Source organism: Globicephala melas, chromosome 5, assembly GCF_963455315.2.
Source record: "Globicephala melas chromosome 5, mGloMel1.2, whole genome shotgun sequence".
Classification (NCBI taxonomy): Eukaryota; Metazoa; Chordata; class Mammalia; order Artiodactyla; family Delphinidae; genus Globicephala; species Globicephala melas.
In genome coordinates this window covers 138,210,883-138,236,813 of record NC_083318.1, presented here as the reverse complement: position 1 = coordinate 138,236,813, position 25,931 = coordinate 138,210,883, and the positions used below count along the sequence as shown (strand labels likewise).

The 25,931-nt window shown below is 40.1% G+C and overlaps 1 protein-coding gene across 3 annotated transcripts in view; it reads right to left on the bottom strand.

Annotated features, from left to right (window-relative positions):
- The window catches only part of PDGFC (platelet derived growth factor C), a 217,851-nt gene that overhangs the window by 50,950 nt on the left and 140,970 nt on the right, over positions 1 to 25,931 (bottom strand). For all 3 annotated transcript variants that reach the window (XM_030865766.3, XM_060299890.2, XM_060299889.2), the window contains one exon: positions 4,060 to 4,240. In XM_030865766.3, the coding sequence (XP_030721626.1) occupies positions 4,060 to 4,240 (181 nt within the window). The remainder of the gene's footprint in view (positions 1 to 4,059; positions 4,241 to 25,931) is intronic.

The following is a 25,931-nucleotide window of genomic DNA, read 5'->3' as shown; positions in this document are numbered from 1 at the left end:
TTAACTACATTCTCTCTCATTCACTGGTGGAGGGAAAAAGAGTGGGTAAATCATCTTTCAAAGGCGATCCCAATTTTTAATGGCAACACGTGTAGCAAAAACTATTTCTGAGAACTTTAACTAATGCATTAAAACTCTCCTGCTAACATGTATGGTAATCAGAACCACAGAGTCTTAAAGGTCGACTGGAATAAATATTCATTCAAGCTCCCAAAGAGGGCTGCGGAGGTCACTCTCTTCTTTGTAAAATATAAAGGATATTAAAATAAACTTTCTCTATAATCATCCCAGAAAAAAATGTGATTAAACTCAACATTTATTTTTCTATGTGTCGATAGATGCAAAACATTCGTTCTGATCATTATAAAAAAGCAGGTAAGGATGCTTAAACCCATCAATGCATATGACGTCATACGTAGACACTAATTTCTTTACCCCGGGGGTGTGCTCCAGTCCCCAACAACAACAACAACAAAAAGAAAAAGAAGGAAAGAAAAGAAAAGATTCCAGTTCCATTCTTTCTTTAAGAAGAACCAGAATGTAACCTTGGCAATACAGCCTAATACACCAGGACCAGGAGAGTATGTCGTGCCATTACTGCGATTCTTCAGTTTTCTGGTTTATGAATCATCACTACTCTGTCACATACAGTAAGTGAGATAGCTCCGTGGGGGGTTCACCGCCCCCCCCCCAGGGGTGACGGCAGATGAGGGAACACTGAACAGCTGCACAGCGACAGCTCAAGGCAGGAAGTTCACAGTGCACTCAGGGCCTGTGCTGAACAGCACTGTATCATTACAAAATTAAGAAGTCATCGGGCCGGTGGCCCCTCAGTCCTCCTGTGCAGCAGGGGGTTTGCAATCAGGGAGGCCATGGCCTCTGGGGAGCTGGGTGTGTTAATTATGAAGTTCATCTCTGGGGGAAAAAAAAAGTGTGAGCGAGGATCCAGGGGCTTGGAGGGGTACTTGCCCCTGAGCAAATGCCCCAGAACTTTAAAGTCTCCTCTCCAAAAGGCAAACTTTCTTCCCTGAGGCTTTCCTTCGCTGGTGCACAGATAAGACTGATGGATGATGCCCTGCTGGCAGGGATGCTGGGGGAGAGGGTCAGGCAGGGAGGGGTGCCCTTGAGCAACGTACACTGATACTTCACAACACTCTGGGAGGCTAGAGTGCAAAATCGCTCACCGATTTTCACTCACCAACTCGGGGCAGTTGTTGAGAGCAGAATGAGTGTGGGCTGCATGGAGAGAGCCACGGCTGCATGGGATCAGGGCAAAGGGTAAGTGAGGGAATGGCAGGTAAACCGTCAAAGTAAACTCACACCCTGAGGAGTCAAAGCTTGTGAGACAGCACAATTCACGTATCAGTGATCACTCCAGAAAGCCATCTGGCAAGATTAAAATCACCAGGTCACACATGTTAAGCAAGGCAGGAACCTACTGTCCTCTTCTCTTGCTTCTTCTGGCCCCAGCCTGATGGTTTCCTAAGCATAATGCAAACTGTTTCCCCAGGCAGCCATCGCAGGGCAACTAGTTACCAAGAAGTTAGTTACCAAGAAAGACACGTTCAACAGAGCCCAGGAGAGTGTCAATCCGAAGTCCATATTGACAATTTATCCAACTATTTCTGCAACGATCTAAAAACGTACTGAACTTAATTTTGATGATGCAAACAGAAATACCCTCTTCACCCAAAGTCTTCCAGATGCAGTTTCTGGTCTTAGTCACAGTGAATCCCTGGGAACAGGTCAAACCCAGGGGGCAGGGTCTTTCCCAGTCCAGAGGATGGGTGGTACTTACAGCAGATCCTTATGGGTCTTTATCTCATCTCCAGGCTCAGGAATCTGACACACACATACATATGGAAACACAAGTGTCAGTGAATCCGCTGTTAGTTAAGCTGGGGTGACTGAGTTGTATGGTCAACTCAGTATTCAACTACTTATTGAAAAGCTATAATGGGGCCAGAACTAAGCGAGGCACTGTACGTTTCCTGTGTTTTTGTCTTTACATATTTTATTTCTTCCACACCACTCCGTGGGTTATACAAACAGGCAACCTATGAGATCATAAAATCAGAGGAAGGCAACACTTGGTGTCAGCATATATGTTTTTGCTTTCATGTCTTATTCTGTGGGATGATAATAGACTGCTATTAATATAATGTGAAGACACTAGTTCATTTAAAATACTGTACAAACAGCTTCTCAGTTTCAAGTTTATTTTTGTCACAGGTTTGGGATAAATCAAACCTTCGCTATGATAGAAGACCTACCATTATGTTTTACAGTAAAATTTGATTGTTTCATAAATATTTAAGAACATTAGATGTGCTAAATCCAAACTGGAAAATATGGACTGTATAACTTTGTGTAAGTGTAGCTTTCTCATGGCTCCCAAGGGCGTTTTAGGCTTAAAACAAATACTAAACTCATAAATTCTGTGAAGAAGCGTACTGTGAAAGGGTGATAAACAGATTCTTAGTGGCTTCATTCAAACAAATAGTCAGAGTATCAAAAGGTTTTTAAATAAGTTCATCCTTGTCTAATATTAACACTTTTCTAGGTGAAATTATTAAATTTTATTAAATTTAAATAAAAATGTTAAACAGTTAAATTAAGAAAAATTTTGGAAATTAACAAAGGACATGGTAGAGAATCTACACTGTGCAAAGTATTTCATAATGGAATAGACACAGATATCTCAAATAATCTGTATCAGAAAATTGATCAAGATTCACAATGTAAATTCACAGCATATTTTAGAGGTACCTCCCTTAACTTCAACAGTAAATGATTCTGTTAATAAATAAATTATCATTTTTCCAACTTCAGTTTACATTCTGTTGTTTCTTTTCAGCTGTATCTCAAACAATACTTAAATTTCGTAATTTAGTCAGTTGCTTAAATACTATTCCACAGAATTGAGTTTGGGCAATCAAAAAAGGGAAATTCCTGCTTAATGTTATAATATGAATAATATATAATTATTCACAATGTTTAAAAATTATTATATAATATAATATTATAATATTATATAATATATGAATAATGTATAATCATTCACAATATTTATATGTTAATGTATAATTATTCATAATATTTACATATCAATATAATATATAATTATCATAATTATAATTATATATATTCTAATTGTAATTATAATAATTATATAATAATATGAAGTTAAATATTGATCCCATATTTTCTAATTGGCCTCATGAATTGTTAGTGTGCTGGATGCATTATTTTTATACCTGGTTAGAATATACATGTTAATTAATGCATGTAGCCCACACCATTTCATGTTCCCAGTGTGCATACTGATTTACTAAATCTGTCGAAATCATTAATGATATCAATTTTATATTCTTTTAAACGGTGATACTCATCATATTTGAAAAGTATACTAGGTGACACCATATTTGTATAAATAGTTTTGAATTACCATTATAAGCAGCATGTGATAAACAGCCAGAAGGTTTTCAATATTTTTGTTGCAGCGCAACAAATAGATACAAATGTTTGAAATAATACATAAAATAAAGGGAATAAACAATTGCAATACAAATAAAAATAGATTTCCTAAATCCCTGTGAGAATTTTGAAACTTCCTCTTTGGGATACAAAGGCCACGATATTATTAATCAGGACAAATATTAAGATAAGTAGGAAAACTGAGATAACTACTTTTTAAAATATATTTTACTAAAACACTGATTTGAAAAGTAGTTAATAAGTTTACCTTTCCCCCCCCAAAAAGATAAAATGACACATCTAAAAAATCAACTTTTGGTGGGTACAGAAAGGAAAGATGACACCTGAATGGGGGGAAAATTAAAACATCACATAAAAGCATGGACTTTTAAGGCAATGGAGACACTAATAATCTGCAGTGAATAAATTATAGCGATAACCATAGTGACATTTATAAAAAAAAACCAAGCTATGGAAAGGTTTTTGGTTCTTGGTTTTCCTAAATCTCTTGTTTAAAAGGAGAAAAAGAAGTGACCAAACAACTGATCCAGATACATAAGGGCATCTCTAAGTGGTACTTACTGGCATGACAATGTTATAGTGGATGCAGAACCCGGGTTCCGAAGGAAAATATTCATCAGACACAAACCGTATCCTGATCTGATTGCCTTTAGAAATCTGCTTTCCCGGAACAGTGCCAGACCCACACCAGCGCCCTAATACGGCTCCGTCGCTGGGTTCCTCAACCTCTACAAAATCATACCTGCAAGAGACCAAGACAGAAGAGACATCAAACCATGGTCTGTTATTTTAGGAATTCAAAGTCCATGTCCATGGAGACAATGAGTCCCTGCGGACCACAGCTGTGAGTTCATCCCAAATTTAACTGCATAAATAGAATAAAATCTTCCAAAGAAGAGACACAACTGAAAATGCATTCCCAATTAAAGAAGTACAAGTCTTCTATTCTAAGCCCTCCAGTTTTACTGGTAACGAACTTCAAATTCATTTAAAGAGCCATGTCAAAACTTGAATATTTTGTACAGAGCGACCATATCTGACGTTCATGAATTATTCAATTTAATCTCCATTTGGATATGACAGTTTTGCTCCAACTTAATTTCCATGATCGCTGCCCATCACTTTCCGGCAGTCACTCCTTCACCCCAGTCAGGCTCCTTGGCCCCCTTTCCTCATCTGTGTTCCAAGCTTTTCTAGAGCCACTCTTTTATAGACACGTCCTCCAACTCTCACTCTGTACTGCGCTGCCTCTGTGAGACCCTTCTGGCTGTTCTCAGCTCACCGCCATCTTTCTCTTCCTGATAAACACGTACTTTTAACTACGCCTATGCAAGGGATCCATCTTAGCTAGGCTGTGAAACCCTTGAAGAAAGGAATCAATTCTTACATCTTCTGGTTTACACTGTGCTACACACAGTACCTTAAACCTATGGAATGAATGCTTAATACTTTTCTAACCAACGTTAACTTGGGTTTGAAAGTTTCGATCCGTGGCACTCACGGAGAGCAGGGCTGCCCCTTATGAGAATTGTGAGAAACGCGTAGGGCATTTTACACGGTCTCAATGGGGGGGGGGGGTGAAGTGGGCAAGGTCCGTGGACACCCAACAAGGGACAGTCCCCAAAATGGGTGTTTGCTCCACGCCCTCCACGCCTTTCAAACAGTTCGCTGGACACTCACGTAGGCAACATTTCTGCTATCGTCCGTCTGAGTCTAGAACGTTATACGGCCACACAGAAGCACAAATATGTTTTGCAGATTTAGTTGAAGCCAAATTTTCTAGAAATAGAACGATCACGTTAAGTCGAAGGAAGTTTCTGTACTTTGGAACAACAGCTACTACTTTGGAAAATCAAATCACGAATAGGAACATCGCTTATACGCTTTGCATCACAGTGAAAACCAGAAAACATATGCATTTAGTCTGAGTCTGCTGCTCAGAAGATACAAACATCTGACTACTTCGCTTTCCGTTTCTTGTAACGGCGCATGTGTATTTTAATATAAATTACTGTTATTATTTCAGCTTCACAAAGCATGTAGGCCACTACATTTATTTTTTAAACAACTGCACATATAAATAGATGATCGCTGTTATGAATTGCATTTCACAACAGTAAAGAGGACATTGCCAAACTTTTCTTAAGGGAGGTCTGACATGGATGAAAACAACGGGTTGGTTTTTTAAAAAGTCTAAATTCAGTAGATACCAGACAACTAAAATTAATACACTTTGTACAGTACAGAATTCACAGAAGAAAAAACTGATGAAAAAGGACGAAGTGCATAATGAACCAATTGTACTTATGCAACTCTGTCCTCAAGCAGTAGCCAGAGCTCTCCTATGGTGTGTAACTTAACCTGTTCCAGCCTCGTTTTTCTTGTCCTTAAAATGAGGAGAATGCTACCTGACTCACGGGGATGTTTTCAGAGAGGGAAGGCGGGGCAGCACACGCGCGGCGCCTAGACGTCGCTGGCACAGAGCTCCCACTCAACAGTTTGCCCTTCCTCTCTACCCAGCACCCCTTCGCTCTCACCCGGCACCTACTTTAATGTGACCCTGCGACTGTGAAAGCAACAAATAAGAAAACTCAGATACCGGAGGAGAGCACAGCTTTTGCTCGATCGCACGACGAGCCTGGGTGGTAAACGATAAATGCACAAGGCAGCCGGTACAACCTTCCCAGGAGTCTTGCTGTGAAGGTGGACCAGGGAGGGGGGCGGGGGGGAGGAAGATTTGGGTAAAACAGACTGAGTGGTTATTTCAGACGTGATGCGGTATAAAAGTTGATAACTAGCATTTTAAATCAAAGAGTAATTTATACCGAGATCGTTTACAGGTGGAACAAAGTCGCTTTTCACAGAGTATGTCTGTCCTGTGTTTGGGAGGTGACGCTCTCTGATGGGTTACCATCAGGGCTAGTTTGCAGACAGCTGATTTCAGGCCTGGTCAGTCATTCCACGAGTACCTGTGAAGCACTGTGTTGGCCCAAAGTGCCAGCCCACCAAGTGCTGGGCTAGATTCTCGGGACACAGAGATGAAACCATAGCTTCTATGGGCTCAGGGTCCATTAAACAGCGCTGAGTGCTCTAATGAGGTTGCTTAGGAAAAACGGGCAGTGCGGAACCCTTTCAAGGTGAGGGAAACCCTGTGCAGTGAGATGAGGGTCAGCCTTCCAAGCAGCATCTGGGCTGTCAGTGAGTCCTGACTGACCGGGGGGACAGGGAGAATGGAAACGCATTCTAGCGAGAAGCACAATCCCGAGGACGTAACAGAGGAAACCAGGGGCCCGGGGTGGTCCCTTGTGAACAGAGGATGGAGCTCAAGCTGGAAGAACAGGTGTAGGTACGAAGGCCTTGAAATTTCAGAGTCGGATGTTAGAAAAGTAGTTTGGAGACCAATGTTCCAAAGAGGTTAAGCACAGTGTGAAGAGGTTCTACCCTTCTTTAAAATATTTGTCCACATTTAATGAATCAATTAAGTTTTTAGGTGCTACCTGTATTTTTTAAACTACTTTTTATTGAACTATAGTTAATTTATAATGTTGTATTAGTTTCAAGTGCACAGCAACGTGATTCGGTTATACATATACATACATGTATTTTTTCAGATTCTTTTCCGTTATAGGTCATTACCAGATACTGAACGTAGTTCCCTGGGCTGTGCAGTAGGTCCTTACTGTCTATGTATTTTTTATATAGTAGTGTGTATATGTATGTTAATTCCAAACTCTTAATTTACCTCCCACCATCCCCCCTTCCCCCCCTTTCCCCTTTGGTAACCGTAAGTTTGTTATGTCTGTGAGTCTATTTCTGTTTTGTAAATATGTTCATTTATATTATTTTTTTCAGATTCCACATATAAGTGATATCATATGATATTTGTCTTTCCCTGACTGTAAGTCAACATTTTCAAAAGTCAAATTGCACAGAAAAATCTGGATTTCAGGCCCTTTTAAAACAAATTTGAACATCTGGTCATACTAAATATTATTAGCCCCGGTGTGACTCCTTGTGTTACTCAGATCTGCAGAACCGGCGTCAGCTCCAGGAGAGGAGGGCCCTTTGTCCTCTGGCCTCACCCGAGCAGCTGGGTGCCAGGGACGGAGAGCGTTTACCGCATGAGGTCAGTATGGCCTTCACTCTTCACGGAAACTGAGGCTGGGCCAGGTGGAAAGGGCTTTAGATGAGACATCCTCCTTCCAGTTTTTAAAAAGCCTTGTCGGTTTCCTACGCTGCTTTATTATTTTTTTTCCTTAATAACCAGATCTTCATTTATTTCCATCACTTGCCCACGTGGGCATCTGAGTTTGCTTCCCTTGCAGACTATGGGGCACCTACAGGAGGTTTCAATGAGGCAGCAGCATAGACACAGGATCACAACACGTCTGAGGATGTGGAAACGACAGCATCTCAAGTGTGGGCAGAAAGAAAGCCCTTGTAACAAAAACATCCTGAAAAGGAGCCCTCAGGGAAGCAGGATGGCACAGGACGAAGGCAAGAGGGAGGGAGAGTGTCCACCCAGGCAGAAGTGGGCCCGCTGTCACTGCCAGAGAAAGACCAAAGGAGATGAAAGCCAAGAAGCATCCCGTGGGCCTGGCAATTATGAAGTCATTTTCAATAAACTGGTTGGGTGAACACATAGTGTCAAAAACTTTCTTCAGATCATTTTAAAATCATTTTATTTTCTAATTTTAAAAAATTGAAGTAAATTTGATTTACAATGTTGTGTTAGTTTCAGGTATACAGCAAAGTGACCCAGTTAAACGTATATATGTTCTTTGTCAGAGTCTTTTCCCTTATAGGTTATTACAAGATATTGAGTAGAGTTCCCTGTGCTGTACAGCAGGTCCTTGTTGGTTATCTCTTTTATATAGAGTAGTGTGTATATGTTAATCCCAAACTCCTAATTTATTCCCTCCTCCAGACCATTTTCAAAACAACTATTATAATCTTTCTAATAGAAACATCCCAAGAGAAAAGAATACCATTTGCAAGGAACCTAAAACTAACAACTCACATAACTATTTTATTATACATATTTCCTTTTGATTTCTGTTAAAAAAAGAAACACCAGGGACTTCCCTGGCTGTCCAGTGGTTAAGACTCTGTGCTTCCACTACAGGGGCGCAGGTTCAATCCCTGGTCTGGGATCTAAGATCCTACATGCCGCCGGCGTGGCCAAAAAAAAAGAAACACCATATGTGTTAATCTGATGTGTAAGCTCCTTGTAAGTATTTAAAAGGTGTTTTTAGGGGCTTCTCTGGTGGCGCAGTGGTGAGGAATCCGCCTGCCAATGTAGGGGACATGGGTTCGAGCCCTGGTCCGGGAAGATCCCACATGCCACGGAGCAACTAAGCCCGTGAGCCGTGGCTGCGGAGCCTGCACTCTAGAGCCCACGAGCCACAACTACTAAGCCCGCGTGCCACAACTACTGAAGCCTGTGTGCTTAGAGCCTGTGCTCCACAACAAGAGAAGCCACCGCAATGAGAAGCCCGCGCACTGCAACAAAGACCCAACGCAGCCAAAAATATTTTTGTTAAAATTTAAATATAAGAATAAAAAGAAAGATCTTACTGGCCTTAATTCAGCAACTCACGACAGCACACAATTTAGAAAAAAAAAAATAAAAACAAAAGGAGTTTTTAAGCACACTCGGAAATATCTAGATTATCAGTGTTAACGTATTAAGGCACAAATAAGTCTTAAACTTTGCCATATCTAACTTGTATCCTGAGACAAAAATCACTGTCCTGCAGAGAAGAGTGACAAGTAGATTATTACTTGTTTCATGAAGATTTGCTACTGAATTTGACACCATTAAAAAAAAAAAAACACCCCATAACCCTAATCTTTATAACAATTTTTGGATTTGCAGTTAGATAGCTGGTAATTAATTCTCACAAGCTCATACAAGTCTGGTGCATACAAAAATTTATCATCGTATCTTAATGACCTACATAGTTTTTCATTCCATGAAGTTAAATGAAACGAACATCTAAAAAGTGCTCTGTTCTTTGCCTTTCAGAAGTAGAACTTAAGTTATACTACTAATTGTTTCATAGTAAATTTGGCATTTTAGGATTTGTTTTTCAAAAGCAGTGTCATTATGATAATATAATGCTAAGTTTCATCCAATTATTCCACATTAATTTTGTGAATCAAAACAGTAAATCCTCTTGCTAAAAATAGCATTCTTATATTTAAATCATATTCAAGTCATCTAAAACAGACCCAGTGACAATCTACTTGACACATATTACCATGCCTCACGGCTGCTTCCTAACCTTCAAAATAGAAACAAAACAGAACAAAAACCACTGCCACTCGATTCCATATTTTCCTCTAACTCGTTTATAGAGTGTGGTTGGAAAAAGACTAAAGTATTCAATCCAATTATCTTCCCCAATATTTTGAAATTTTTCTTTTTTCTCATAGAATGCCATGTAGAGAATATGGGACTCATTGCCTAAGTTGGTTGGCTGACACACTACAACGCAGCTCAAAACATCAAGAAGAAAAGGAAGAGAGAAAACAATGATAAAAGATTATCTGCAGGCCTCAGCCAAATGAATGGGAGAAAATAAAACCAGGCAACGTTTGACCCATAAAAGTGAAATTACAAAACAGAATCAGATTCAGAAATCTACACATGCCCAGGTGACTTTTCTGGAGACATGGTAATCCTAGAGCACACTCTCAGGTATTAATTTCCCACGTGCACAGTTGCTCACATCAGTATTTAAGGGATTTACTAAACCTATTTTAGGGGCCAATCAAACATCACTTTCTCATGGAAACATGATACAGTACACACAGCGCTAAGTGGCTTATAACGAGCACTCCCTTTCTCTATCGTACCCCTGGGGACCCACGGAGGATTTATGTTCTTTGATGTTTAACAAACAAGTCTGGTATTGTAGACAAAATTTTCCTTCTCACACGGGAATTTAAAAACTGAAGATGGGAGAGCTGCTGAGGACTAAACCAAAGAAATAAATTCACTTGTAAACACAATTGTCCGACACCTAGCTTCCTTCCATGAAAATAAACCAACCCTGCAAAACAGGCTGTTTCTAGTTCACACTAACTAAAACCCTGTCAATTAAATCTACCCTGTGAATGATCGAACCTGAGGGTGGTGTGAAACTCTACCAACAAATAGACATGCATCTTCAGAAGGCCTCGTTCTGCATGTGTCGACGGGAGCCTGGGCTTGTTGGGGAAGGTAATAAACTTAACAAGATGACAGCTGTGCAGCAGTGCTCGGTGGCTTACACTTTGGTTTAACAGAAGACAACCCAGACACAGAGTAAACGTTTTAAATCCCTATTTAGGCACCAGAATGGTCATCCATACTTTACCTTATAATGAAAATAAATTTTAATAATTATGCGTGTTGGTGGGAATGCAAATTGATACAGCCACTATGGCGAACAGTATGGAGGGTCCTTAAAAAACTAAAAATAGAGCTACCATATGACCCAGCAATCCCACTCCTGGGCTTATATCCAGAGAAAACTGTAATTCGAAAGGATGCATGCATCCCAATGTTCATTGCAGCACTATTTACAACAGCCAGGACATAGAAGCAACCGAAGTGTCCACTGACAGATGAATGGATAAAGAAGATGTGATACCTACATCCAATGGAATATTATTCAGCCATAAAAAGGAATAAAATAATGCCATCTGCATAGACGTGAATGGACCTAGAGACTGTCACACAGTGAAGTAAGTCAGAAAGAAAAAAACAAATATCATATGCTATCTTTTATATGTGGAATATAGAAAAATGGTACAGATTAACTTATTGGCAAAGCAGAAATAGAGACGCAGACGTAGAGGACAAACGCATGGATACCAAGGGGGGAAGCGGGGTGGCGGTGGAATGAATTGGGAGATTGGGATTGACATATATACATTATTGATACTATAAATAAAATAGGAGAACCTACTGTATAGCAAAGGGAACTCTACTCGGTGCTCTGTGGTGACCTAAATGGGAAGAAAATCCAAAAAAGGGGATGTATGTACACGTATAGCTGATTCACTTTGCTGTACAGCAGAGGCTAACACAACACTGTGAAGCAACTATACTCCAATAACAATTTTTTAAAAATTACACATGTAACACATGTTACACATAGTCATTGCTCTTTATACATTCCTTTGATCCTCACAAAAATCATAAAAGGTTAATACTGTTATTTTGCCCATTTTACAGATTATAAAATATGGAAAAGCTAAGTACCCAGCCAAGGTCACATAGCAACTAAGTGTAGAGCGAAGGCTTCGGTTTTGGGAGCTGAACTCCAAAGCCCACGCGCTCAAGAGCGAAGCCGTACTGCCTATTATATTTAAAATCTTCCTACTTAATTATATTTCCTCTATTCTGAGGCTTAACAGTATAGAATTTATGTGTCTTTGTCCAGATTGGCCAAATGAACTTGTTCAGTGGCTGGAGAACCATTAACAGTCATTCAAATAAATTAATCAGTCAACTTGATAATTTGGGCATATACATTTACAGGTATTTATTTTAATTGACTCAGGACTGTCTACTTTTAGGCACTCAAAATTCGTTACGGAGAACTTTAAACCTACATAGGAAATGCATAAGTCAAAGCAAAGAGCATGCTGCAGAGGGAGGACAACATACGATGGAGTAATTCTCAGGAAAATATGAGAGTTCTACGTGTCAAAAATGGGGGTGTTGACTGTACATGGTAGGAAGTGAAGAGTTTTACATTATCTTATTACTAAATAAAAATACTGCAAATATATAAGCCATGAACTCAATCTACAAAGCTAGAAAAATTTAAAGAAAACCAAGAGAGTATAAAGTGAAAAAAATGAAGACTAAAACTCTAAAAGATATATTCAAATATCAAATTAGGATTCAGAATTAAAACCAAGAGTTGGTTCTCAGAAAGGAGTTGGGGGGGAGAGAGAGAGAGAGGTCAAGAATTTCCATGCATAGGAGTAAGGAAGAGGTAATCACAGATAAAAATGGATTTCACATCTGTAAGTATGTTTTAGGCAACACTATTGCCAATTAAATCTGAAAAGCTAAATGACATGGATGCCTTACTAGGAAAACGTAAATTACAACGGTTGACTAAAAAAGTGGAAAAAGTGAACAGACTAATAACTCCAGAAGAAATTGAAAAGACTGTCAAACATCTGTCAATAAAAAAAGATGCAATGGCATAGGATTTATAGAAGAGTTCCGTTTGATATTAAAGGAATGTATAATTTCAATGTTATGTAAGCAATTGTAAAAAAAAAATGGAACGTGACCAGATATTCACTCAATTAATAATAATAAAACCTAGCCTAAATCTTACGAATATAGTTAACAATATTGTATCATATACTTGAAAGTTGCTAAGAGAATGTATATTAAATGTAGAAGTAGAATGACGTGGTATGAAGGGGCTCTTAGCTAATGCCACAGTGGTAATCATACTGCAATATATAAGTATTTCAAATCAACAGGTTGTACATCTTAAACTTACACAGTGTTACATGTCAATTATATGTCAATAAAGCTGGAAAAAGTAAAAATTTCTAATAATTGAAAAAAAAGTACTGTGTCCAAGTTTTTTGAAATGGCAAAATATCAAACATGTAAAATGAAGACCAAGTTCACTCATAAATGGAGGGAAGGGCTTCCCTGGTGGCGCAGTGGTTGAGAGTCTGCCTGCCGATTCTGGGGACGCGGGTTCGTGCCCCGGTCCGGGAAGATCCCACATGCCGCGGAGCGGCTGGGCCCGTGAGCCATGGCCGCTGAGCCTGCGCATCTGGAGCCTGTGCTCCGCAACGGGAGAGGCCACAACAGTGAGACGCCCGCGTACCGCAAAAACCCACAAAAAACCAAAAAACCTATTTATAAATGGAGGGAAATGCAAACATTCTAAATAAAATTTAATCAAATATCGTTCATTAGTGGGTTAGAAGCATACTTCTTGACAGAATACGGATTTGCAACATGAACTTGAGGAGTAATGTAATGATGACCTTTTAGAATATTCAAAGGAGAAAAACTATATGTTCATATTAATAAATGCTGAAAAAACGTAATAAAGTCAATTATACTTAGATAAAAACGGAGTCAACTGTGAAGAGCAGGAAACTTTCAAATCATGGTAAAATTACACAACAGAAATTAACTGCAAGTATTACATGAAATACAATCCAAGTCATTCTCATTAAGGTTAGAACAAAGACAGGATTGGCCATTCTCACTACTATTTTCAGCATTTTGGGGGGAAGCTCGAGCTAATTTAATAAGAGAGGAAAGCAAATAAATGTAATAGAAGCAGGAGAAAAACGATCCTTGGCTGATAACAGATCCCTTAAGAACAGACAGTAGTCGGATAAGCACAGACTGGAAACGCTCCGCCATCATCCAGGCGGGTGGCTTGAGCACGGGGGCAGGTAGGGGTCAAGAATTGGGCTCCAGGCTGTGCACAGTTTGAAGATCTGATAGGAGGTGGGCTGGGTGTGAGAGAAAAACAGGTATCAAAGACGATTTCCAAGTTTCTGGCTTTTAAAAACCACCTGGAACGAAAATAGAGTTTAGTAAAGTGACTAACTGTGAGATCAATATACAAGCATCAATAGTTTTTCCTTATGACAGTAAAAAAAAAAAAGTTAGAAACCGAATAGGGAAACATGTCTTTCAGTGAGCTGTAAAAAGGTATAGTAATAAAGTAACAAATAAAATATAAACACTCTGTGAGGAAAGGCAACCAATATTATTGAATGACAAAAAGGCATGCGTTTACGATAACTTTTACCAAAATCCCGTCTTCTGGAATATCTGTGCAAAATAATAACCACAATACTAAAGCCAACGATATGCAGTACATACTGTGTGCAGCTCCTTTATAAATATTAAGTGATTCAATCCGCAAACACAGTCCTATCTGTAGCTCCTATTATTATATCCATATTAGAGATGGGAAACTGAGGTATAAAGAGGTAACAAAGCAAGTCATACAGCGAAGAGTAATGGGGAGGCAGGTCCTTGCTCTGGGCTTCAGAGCCCATGTTCTTAGCCATCACATGATACTGTCTCTAGCAAAACAGGACACAAGGGAGCCTCCCTAGATCGTCTTCTTTCCAATGAGGATAATATTCATTAACTCTCAAGGCTGTGGTGAATGGTCAATGAGAGAATGTATGTATATGAAGCAATCAGAACGATGCCTAAGGAGTAAACTGCTCAACAAGTGGTGTATATATATATTTTTTTAGTAGCTGCTATCGTCAAAACCCCACCTGCAATACTCTGGCTCTGAGAAACAGCGCCCCCCCGAGCTCCTCACCCGACCACAAGCTGCGGGAATCATTACTTCTGGCTCGAGGCGGACCTCAGAACCAGCCCCCACGGCCCTACTTTCCGAAGCCTACCTGCCTAGAACAACACAAGCACACATGCCTTGCTGTTAATTATTATTACCGGTTGCTCCTTTCACTGTAGTAGAAGACACATTCATGAATGCAGTGGGCAAATACCGAATTCTCAAATTTTGTGTCTGTATTTTACGTCCTACAAAACAGGCACAGGAACAGGGTCAACCTGATGGCTGTTGTGGGAATGAAATGAGTTAATGTAAAAACAGCACCCACCTACCCGCTCAGCATCCTTTCCAAGACTCGCCAGCCCTTGAAACATATCACCCCTACCCTGAGGCAACTACGACGTGGGTGAAGGATGCACTGTTACAGAAACAGCACCTTGTACCATTGTGCAATTCCTGAAACTATGCCGAGATTCAGGCAGCTCCGGTTACCAGGTCAACTCAGAGCCCCCTCGCGAGACAAGGCTCTGGCAAAATAAGTTTGTTTTAAAATACACCAAAGTGAAATCAAAATATTCTTCCTCTTGGGATACTAGAGAATTTCAGGCATAGTCCTGAATATGAGTGGTTTTTTTTAAGCTCAGGGTACTTATTTTGAGCATTTATATTCATTAAAATTTATTTCATGATGGAATGATTTCTGAGAAAAAATACTCTCAGAGTTTAAAACAAATTTCAGGCCATCCAGCATAATTCATTATTCAAAGTTGTAAAATCCCTAAGAACAGACCCACAGCCTCGTACTTTAACAAACACAAACAGATGTGCAGAGCGCTTCAGTCTCGAGTCATAGACTCCTTATTTTAAGGAAAGAGCTGTTCAGTTTTAACTGGCTCTAGACATCATGTCCCTCTTGGCAAAATAAGCACCGAACTAGACGGTCCAGAAGGTATTTTTAAAAATCTTAGCTTTTTTTTTTTTTTTTTCTGGTTTAAGATCCAAATCACATTTCCGTCGATGTGTATAGTCGTGTCAAAAAGAAAGCAGCTTAAACACAGAGCATATGACTAGAAAACACCCACTACTACATTTTTCTAGAATATTTTATTATTTCCCAAGGTCTGTGTGGCACTGCTATCACCGGATATCATCATTTTCTACAGACAATATCCATGAAAACGACTTGTAAATATCAGTGTATTATGAAGCCAGAGAGAAACACACAGTCCTGGAGGGGCTGAGGCACTGAGCAAACGTGCCAACAAGGAGCCCCGTGCTGTGCACGGCCCACTCCCTAACCAGGCAGCCCGGGGTTAGGGGCTCCAAGGCCCCCAGGAGTGAAGGCCCCTCCCCTCCTCCTAACCAAGGCACTTTCACAAAACTCTTCCAAGTGCCAACCGGTCCACTTGGAAACCTGGGGCTCCAAGACTGCAGAGTGTCTAGCAGCACAAAGTCCTTTTTCTTACATGCCGTGCAGCGCAAATCACACCTTAAAAGGTCATCCTTATGGGGAAAGAATCTAAAAAGAGTGGATATAGGTATATTTATAACTGATTCACTTTGCTGTACAGTAGAAACTAACACAACATTGTAAGTCAACTATACGCCGATAAAAATTAAAAAAAAAAAAGAAAGGTCATCCTTTGGAACACAAAAGCAGATTTTGGAATTCATGTGACATAGTCTCCATCTGACTCTTCTGAAAAGAAATGATCCCTCATCCCTCCTCAGATACACCAAAGAGTGATTCCAAGAGGTACCCATAGGATGGGATCCGGCATGAAGAAGATGCTCAATTAATGGAAGTTTTTATTATAGAATGAAGATTCTATTAGTTTCCGAGACCGTCTCGTTTCTCATTCACCTGTGTTGTCCAAGTCATAAAAATGGAATTTTACTGCTACTTTGTTTGCTTTTTCTACTTTGTCTTCAGTGATCACTCTACAGGATACAGGTATATATTTGTGTGTGTATATACCCCCGTGCATATGTAAATATACCCACACATACACACACATATATGCATGTGTGACTTTAGGGTATAAATATGTAGAGTATAAGTAGAATAGGTAAAATTCTACTCATATCACTTTGATTTTTGTATCACCCCCTGAGTACATATGTATTTACTTTAAGCATGTTCATTATCAAGCTATTCATATATATATTTCACACATATATGAAATCCAGAAACTGAATTAGGTAAGTTGGAATCATTTTTTATTAAAGTTTACTGAGCAATTTTGAAAAGAATCAATCTTCACTTTGAGATTTTCTAAGATCATCACTTTTATTTCTAATGCCAAAAGGTTTATGGGATATACGGGATTATATTTTCCTCTGAACCTGACTACAGAATGAGGCAGAAGAAAAAAAAGAAAAGAAAAAGAAAAAGGACTGTCATTTCTCAAGAAACTAAACAGAACAAAAATCTTCACATTAAGTAAAACATTGCATTTTGCCAGGTGATCTGACCACTCTGGTAAGTCCAGCTAAGGTGATTACTTCATATTTTGTGGCACGAAAAGGGAAATAAGAAATGCTAGGCTTCGTGTGCACCTGGCTCAACCCACCTTCCTGGGCAGTATCCCTGGGCCGGGTTTGTTTCGGCCCTAGGGTTGTTTTATTTTCCTCTTCTCACTTTACAATTTTTCCTCTTGCTCTATTTCTTTCCTCATCCTGTTAAAATTACCCCTTCAAGGGGCTTTGATATCCAGGACTCTTACCATAGCCTTTAATAGGTTCCCGGGCTACCAGAAAATTCAGCTTCTTTTAACAGTTTTCTTAGGCTCTTCACCCCTTGACAGAGGTGTAGAATAGCTTTTTTTCTTTCTTTTTTTTTTTTTGCGGTACGCGGGCCTCTCTCTGTTGCGGCCTCTCCCGATGCGGAGCACAGGCTCCGGACTCGCAGACTCAGTGGCCATGGCTCACGGGCCCAGCCGCTCCGCGGCACGTGGGATCTTCCCGGACCGGGGCACGAACCCGCGTCCCCCGCATCGGCAGGCGGACTCTCAACCACTGCGCCACCAGGGAAGCCCTGCTTTTTTTTCTATTTTTAATTATCTCCTGACTTCTATTCATATATTCAGAAATTTTTATCTACCTACTTATTCTGCTAAGCCTCAGTGTCCTCTCTGAAAATGACAGGAATCAATCGCTCATGTCACTCCTTAATTTTCTTAATCTCATAGGTAAACAAGAAAACAATATAAATAAAGCAGACGAGAACCAGATCACGCGCCGTATAGGCAGAACCGAAGTCTAACAGAAGCCACTTGCAGCAGCTACTGTACTCTGGTTTCAATCACAAAGCTGTTCGTATTTTCATTTAAACTAGAGTTTAAAATATGAAAAAAAATACACAAGTAAATGTCTTTCTAATACTGTATTAGCACAGGATATAAGCTTAGAATACAAGCTCTTATGAGGCAGGGGCTGCATTTCTTTTCTTTTCTTTTCTTTTCTTTTTTCTTCTCCATGTCCCCAGCCTCTACTATCTGATATCAAGGCACAAACACTGACCCATTCGTTCCATTTGGCTGACAGGCGAACGGAAGTGCTTCAAACCACACAGGAAAGTGAAAGATACGGCAACATGCATCCTCTCCCTGCCCCCGCCCTCTGCAAACTTCAGTTCAGGGATCTGATGAGACACAGACAACTTTCCCGTCTACTTGTGGGCTTTTGGGCAACTGAGTAATTGTGGGCTACTCAGGGCTTTAGTCATCTTGAACCTCAACCTGGGCGAGACAGCACAGCTCACCAGATGGCGAACATGATCCCAGTTTTCAATACAGCAACTCCAGCGATAATATTCCTGTCATAGGTCAAGAACGCACTATATCACCAATTATGACTCATGCGTCCCAAGCACACACGGCAGGACATTTCACTGGATCTACTTAGAAGGTGCCTAATGGCAACTTTTAAAATACCGAGCATGGAATTCTTCAGAACAATGGATCCCACACTCAGCACTTTAAAAGTTGACCGATTAAGTCCTGCACGACTAATAGTATTAGCTGTATCATTTCACTCGGCACAGTTACGTGTACCCTTCACATTTCAGCTCAATGTCATCTTCTCAGAGACGTCGCCTGTGAATCCCACAGGCAAAGAGGTTGCAACCTTCCCCAGCAAAGTCCACACTACACACATTACTATTTTCTTACTATTCAAGGCTTTCTAGAGGCCAGGGGCCCATCTAATAATCTTTTTATTCCCAATGTTCAGCATGGCCTTTGGTCCATACATAGCAAGGACTAAATGACTGGTGAGTGGGATGGATGGATGGATGGACGGACGGATGGATGGACGGACAGATGGATGAGTTTACACATGAATATATGTTAACATACGTATTTATATACAAACGTAAGTAGAGCAGGCAACCAAATAGTCATGATTACACATGTGGTCTTGAAATATTCCTATATAACTAACATCTACACTCTTGAACATTTTTTTCTTCTTTCTCTAATTCCGCCTATTCACGTTAAATACAAGCATAACTTTCTCAAAAATAATTGCAAGTGGCTTTTAAAACATGAGGACTCTAGACTTTATTCAGAGTAATAAATTAACACCTTTTTTTTTGGCCACGCCGTGGCTTGTGGGATCTTAGCTCCCCGACCAGGGATTGAACCCGTGCCTTCAGCAGTGAGGGCGCGAAGTCCTAACCACTGGACTGCCAGGGAAGTCCCAAATTAGACACTATTTTTTAGAAATTTATTATAAAGTTATTCCTCCTTCATTTCCTCACATGCTACTCATCACCGCGGCGAGCTCTCTGATTTGCTGTACACACCTTGGCACGCTCGCTGAATACTAGTGACACGACTTGCTGCCTTTGAATCCTACGGTCTAGGTATGCGGCTGTTTCTTTTTCAAATCGTCTCCAAGTAGGAACCCATGCTTATACATCTCAACCTCACCAGTGTTTCTATACTGAATAAAGGCTTGTAAAAGCAGTATTAATTACATATTCTCAAACCTCAAGGCTTGTTTTCATCCATCATTCTCTTTTTAAAATTTTTATTGAAATATAGTCGATTTAAATAAAATGTTGTTAGTTTCAGGTTGACAGCAAAGTGATTCAGTTATACACATATGTATACATATATATATATATATATATATATTTTACATTCTCTTCCATTATAGGTTATTACAAGATACCTGCGTGGAGTTCCCTGTGCTCTACAGTAGGTCCCTGTTGGTATTCTGTATATAATAGTGTGCACATTTCAATCATTGTCTTTGACTAAACGTTTTACCTCTTTCAAGGAAGTAACAAGCAGGACTGTAGCTAAGTTTTTCTAACTCTCCTCACCTGCTTTGTCAAACAGGAGATTAATGAATTATGAAGTGCTTTATGACTAATGCTTCCTTATCACACACAACCCAGCCCATGAATTGTGAGTGCAAATATTTTTGTTCATTTCAAAATATTTTTGCCTATTTCCTCTCTGTACTGAAACCCCATGATTTCAGGCCCTGGTTAACATAATCCAAATGATGCTAGTAGCCGACCCTAATCTGTACTTTCTTGCCCTCCTCTACACGCTGTGAGGCTTACCCACCTTCAGGACTGGCCTCTTCCCTACAACACACACTGGAGCACGTGCCGCAAGCACCATGTACAAAACCATGAGCGGTCATTTATCTGCTTCTTTGTCAAATCAGAACCTCGGACACTATATTTTTCATTTAAACGGAATACATTTAATTCTGGTTTACAGGTTGATATTTTGAGAGTTTGCTTCACCTAAGCCTGGCCTTCAGAAGCTGGTTCAATGTGCTATTCAAGCCAAATTTTGGATCATCTCAGGTCAAGGCCACCTTCCGGTGGTGAGTTCATGACGGTAAGTACCAACTTCTGACATCTCCTGGCAGCCACCCTGCTTGTGACCTTCTCAGGCTGTTCACTTCCGTTCAGACTTCTCCACTTCGAGAATCTTATTCTATTCTTCACAATCCAGCATTCAATTTCACATTATCTTGTGTCTTTCACGCGCTGGTGTCTCTGGCTAGTTTAGCTGTTCCCTGAGGGCAGAGATTATGCTAATACTCCTAGTCTGTCCCTTACACTAGCGGGCCTTCACTAAGCACATAATTAATCTCTGGTCCTAGGAGGGAAAGCTCACATCACCTTACTGCAGCAGAGTAAACCAAAGCATCAGCGAACTTGAACTTTTCACCGATTATAAACATTTGATGAACATAAATTCCTATTATTAGCAAACAGTCTGGGGATGGAATTATGAGTTGTAATTACCAAAATCTTCGGATAGGAAGTACATTGTCGATGTGATCGTGACTATTACTTAATGATTTAAGCTACCAGGTGTTATTTGTATTTAGTTTTATGATGAACAAGAAAGATACACAATGGTGTTTTTCTTGCCTAGCAAATGATACAACAGTTAGTACAGACAGGGATAATTCTACTCTTAGATAATGCTTCAACTTGGAGCAAAGGTATGAGTACAATCTTTACCATTTTCCAGCTGTCTATTTGGACAGTTTTTACATCCTCTTTCACCTGTATCCTCTTTTGTAAAATAAGGATAATCCCTCCTGTGAAGGGCTGCTGAAAGATTAGAGCTCACGTGAGTAACTAACCTAGTTTGTTTTGCAAACCTAGCTTGCTTTGCAAACAGCAGGCGCTCCGTAAGTGGTGCTATTTGTCACGTAGCTCCCATCTGCTAGGGTTCTCTCTGCCCAGGCCCTCGGAGACCTGACAGCATCAGAAAAGAAGTGTAGTCTGCAAATAGCCGGCAGCAAACACAGTATCTTCCTCTCTCCCTCTCTCTCTTCTTTTTTTCTTCCCTTCCCTTTTTCTTTCTTTCCTTTCTTTGCAGGCTGCGTGGAAAACTTTGTTTTTTTAAACGTTCCTTTTTATCTCCTAAGAAATTCCTCATATTCAAGTTCTTGAGAGATATAAACAAGAATCTGAAGTTTGCTAAGCATAAAAGAGCAGGGTCACACTTTGGAGAATGATGTTGAACTATTACCGTCACGCTTGTGGACATCCTTAACCTAGATAAATAGTAGGGAAACTACGATTAGAGAGTTTCGGGGGTCAAAATGCTCTCGGATAACATAAGTGCAGGCCTCATTTGTGCCGAGATTAACCCCGATGCCCCAGCAAAACAGTGCCTACCACAATCCCGTGAAATAATTTTAGAAGCGATGAATTAGGACTGGTTCCATTTACACAAATATTTTGATACCATGAACTGGCTCGCTTACTCAGACAGACGGGCAGAGTTGGAGACCCACAGATAGGAATGTCGAGAAGTGGGTGATTGAAGTCAGTGCATGGGGTTTTTGCTGAGAAAGAGTCGGGGGTTAAGTCAGCTGCCATATGGGGAAACGATCTGGGATTCTCGGCAGACAGGGAGCACCGTCTACTTGACTGTTGACAGTGTCTATTCAGACATGTGTCCAAGTGCTGCAAACAGCTATTGAGGAATCACTTCAGGGGAGAAATCTTTGAGCAATGAGGTTTCAACATGTACTGTATGAAATGCATAAGTCCTTGACTACCACCTGACTGTCAGCTGTGTTCACCAGAGTTGTTGGTTCCATTACATTTAGGGATTTGTCATGGGCTTGGGTCATATGGTTAAGAGTTTGAAAATGACAACAGAAACAACTAAGCCCCTGAGAGATTTCTGGGCAGTGAATTTTCTGTCCCATTAAATTAAATGTAAAGGAATCTAAAATATGATACAAAGGAACTTATTTAGGAAACAGAAACAGACTCACACAGAGAACAGATTCACAGTTACCGAAGGGGAGGGTGGGAGAGGGACAAATTAGGAGTTTGGGATTAGCGGATGCAAACTATTGTATATAGGATGGATAAACAACAAGGTCCTACTGTACAGCACAGGGAACTATATTCAATACCTTGTGATAAGCCATAATGGAAAAGAATATGAAAAAGAATATATATATTTTATACATAGTTATAAAAGAATATATATGTGTACATAAATCAAGTATATTTTTAAAAACTCAATATTACTGCAAAGGTTCATATATAAAACTACAGTTTAAGAAGAAATATGAAGTGGGGCTTCCCTGGTGGTGCAGTGGTTCAGAATCTGCCTGCCAATGTAGGCGACATGGGTTTGAACCCTGGTTCAGGAGGATCCCACATGCCGTGGAGCAGCTAAGCCCGGGCGCCACTACTACTGAGCCTGCACTCTAGAGGCCACGAGTCACAACTACTGAAGCCTGCACGCTCTAGGGCCTGTGCTCCGCAACAAGAGAAGCCACCGCAATGAGAAGCCTGCGCACCGCAAGGAAGAGTAGCCCCCGCTCGCCGCAACTAGAGAAAGCCTGCGTGCAGCAACGAAGACCCAATGCAGCCAAAAATAAAATGAATAAATAAATTTATTAAAAAAAAAGAAATATGAAGGGATTTTGTTCCCACAGGAACAGAAAAGTTATAATATTATCCTATACTTTAATATTTTCAAAGAACTTGTATAAAACATTACTTTATAAAGGCAAAACAGATGTGTGTGGACAGTCCAAGGAAACACAGATCTTTCAGTGGTGGAAGAGACTTGAATCTTCGTTTGGGACCCAATCCCCTTACTTTATTTTATTTAAAGAATATAATGATAAAACAGGCTCAGTATTTTAACCAAAACCATGTACCTAATAGTAAAGGACAGAGCTGAATCTGAAACACGTCAGGCATTCCAAGCCATTGTTCTTCCATGTACATAACAGTACTCTCATCATAATTCTGTCATGTACATAAGTGGCCAATTCATCCTACTAAAAAATCTAAGTCATCAGTATGGTACCTGGAGCAAAGTACAAATGGAATTTCTCCATTTCCCAAACTAGTAGCCCTAATACTGTGTGTACTGAAAAACGCATTCAGAATTTCACCTAGATGCGTGCGGAAGAATCTACTCTACTCATGCTCTCCTGTGGGCTTTTATTTATTTATTTATTTATGGCTGTGTTGGGTCTTCGTTTCTGTGTGAGGGCTTTCTCTAGTTGTGGCAAGCGGGGGCCACTCTTCATCATGGTGCACGGGCCTCTCACTATCACGGCCTCTCTTGTTGCGGAGCACAGGCTCCAGACGCGCAGGCTCAGTAGTTGTGGCTCGCGGGCCCAGCTGCTCCGCGGCACGTGGTATCTTCCCAGACTAGGGCTTGAACCCGTGTCCCCTGCACTGGCAGGCAGATTCTCAACCACTGCGCCACCAGGGAAGCCCTCCTGTGGGATTTTAAAAAGAAGGTAGGAACATACAGCTCTGCGCACCAGTACCCTGACGGTTTGTATGGACAGAAATTAAAGAAGGTGTACATTACTGTGGGCAAGAGCATCTTTCTATATCTACATAAGAAGAAGCATCTCCCTAAGATTACTAACACTGTGCGTGCTCTGAGCCAGAGTCCCCAGAGTCTACTCCCTGGGGCAGGACTCCTTCCACACGGCCCTCCTCTAAGTGGGCACCTATGAACACACAGGTCTCCCCAATTGTTCTTAAGCCAGGTGGCAGCTTATACAACATGCATCGTTGCCAATATTCAATTGCATCTCATCTGAAGGCAAGTCACAACTACCACAAACCCTACCTCTAGAGGGTGAGGCTCCCTTGATTTCACTGAATGAAATGTTAAAGTGAGGTCCACTCCACAGCATTTTCCTTTAAATACTGTAATCCAGTAGAAGAACTTTCTCCTTGATTTTATGACATCCTCTGTATACCAACAGAAAAGCCCTTTTCCCCCGTTCTTTTTGTAAGTTTCAGTGAATGATCAAAGTTGGGTCTGCCTGCACAGAATCAGTCCACTGGGCTCACACGAGTCTGCCTCACCTGCACGGTGATAATATTCATACACGTACACTGTTCATATCCTTATAATACTCATAGCATAATACCCATATACTATTCGTATCATGCTATCCATATACTTTCATATCATTATAATACCCATATACTATTCATATCTTTATACTATTCATATACATGTACTATTCATATCCTTATATTCATATACATATACTATTCGTATCATTATAATATACATATGCTATTCACATCATTATACTATCCATATACGTACACTATTCGTATCATTATAATATTCGTATACCTACACTATTCGTATCATTATAATATTCATACACTATTCATATTATAATACCCGTATACTATTTGCATCATTATAATATGCATACACATATACTATTCACATCACTATACTATTCATATACACCCAGTATTCATATCATTATACTATTCATGTACATACACTATTCATATCGTAATATTCATATACCTATACTATTCGTATCATTATAAAATTCATATACATACACTATTCATATCATTATGATATTCATATGCATATACTGGGTTGGCCACAAAGTTCGTTTAGGTTTTTCAAAAACCCGAAAGAACTTTTTGGCCAACCCAATACTATTCATGTCATCCTAATGCTCATATCCATGTACTATTCGTATCATGTTCATGGTCCAGGAGATAATATTCACATCATTCCTTCCGCTGAAAACAGAGGTGTAAGCAGAACCAACATGGGCAAGGAAGCTGGGCAGGGGTCCTTAACTTCTACCTTTTACCTTCACATGTGAATTCGGTGCAATGAAATCTTTTCAGCTTAACTTCAGAGGGCTTTGGGAAATATCTTAATTTAACCTCTGTTAACTGCATAGCAAAACAATAATCCTTTTGTGAAAGTTATGTGTTTTGATTCATTCTGTCAAAAACCTTAGAGGGGAAAGCAAATAATACTTAGAAATAATTCCATGAATGAATTAGAAATAAAACCTCAGTCAGCACCTCCCTGTCCTATGAAAGCCAAAGGAGGTGGCCTATTTAAAGACTGCTTCTTTAGAAAGTAGTCTGTACCCTAAAGAGAGCTGAGCACAGCCTAGTTCCCCGAGAGTCACGGCCAGGGGACCTGAGGAAAGTGCGCCATTTGAAAGCTCAAACAGCAAAAAGATACTAATACTTTACTACCGGAGATACAACTACATAAAATATTGAATAAGCTGAGAAAAGGAAGGCCTGTGCAGTACATTTAAGACCTGTATATGTAGAAGTCTTTTATTCTTAGTGAT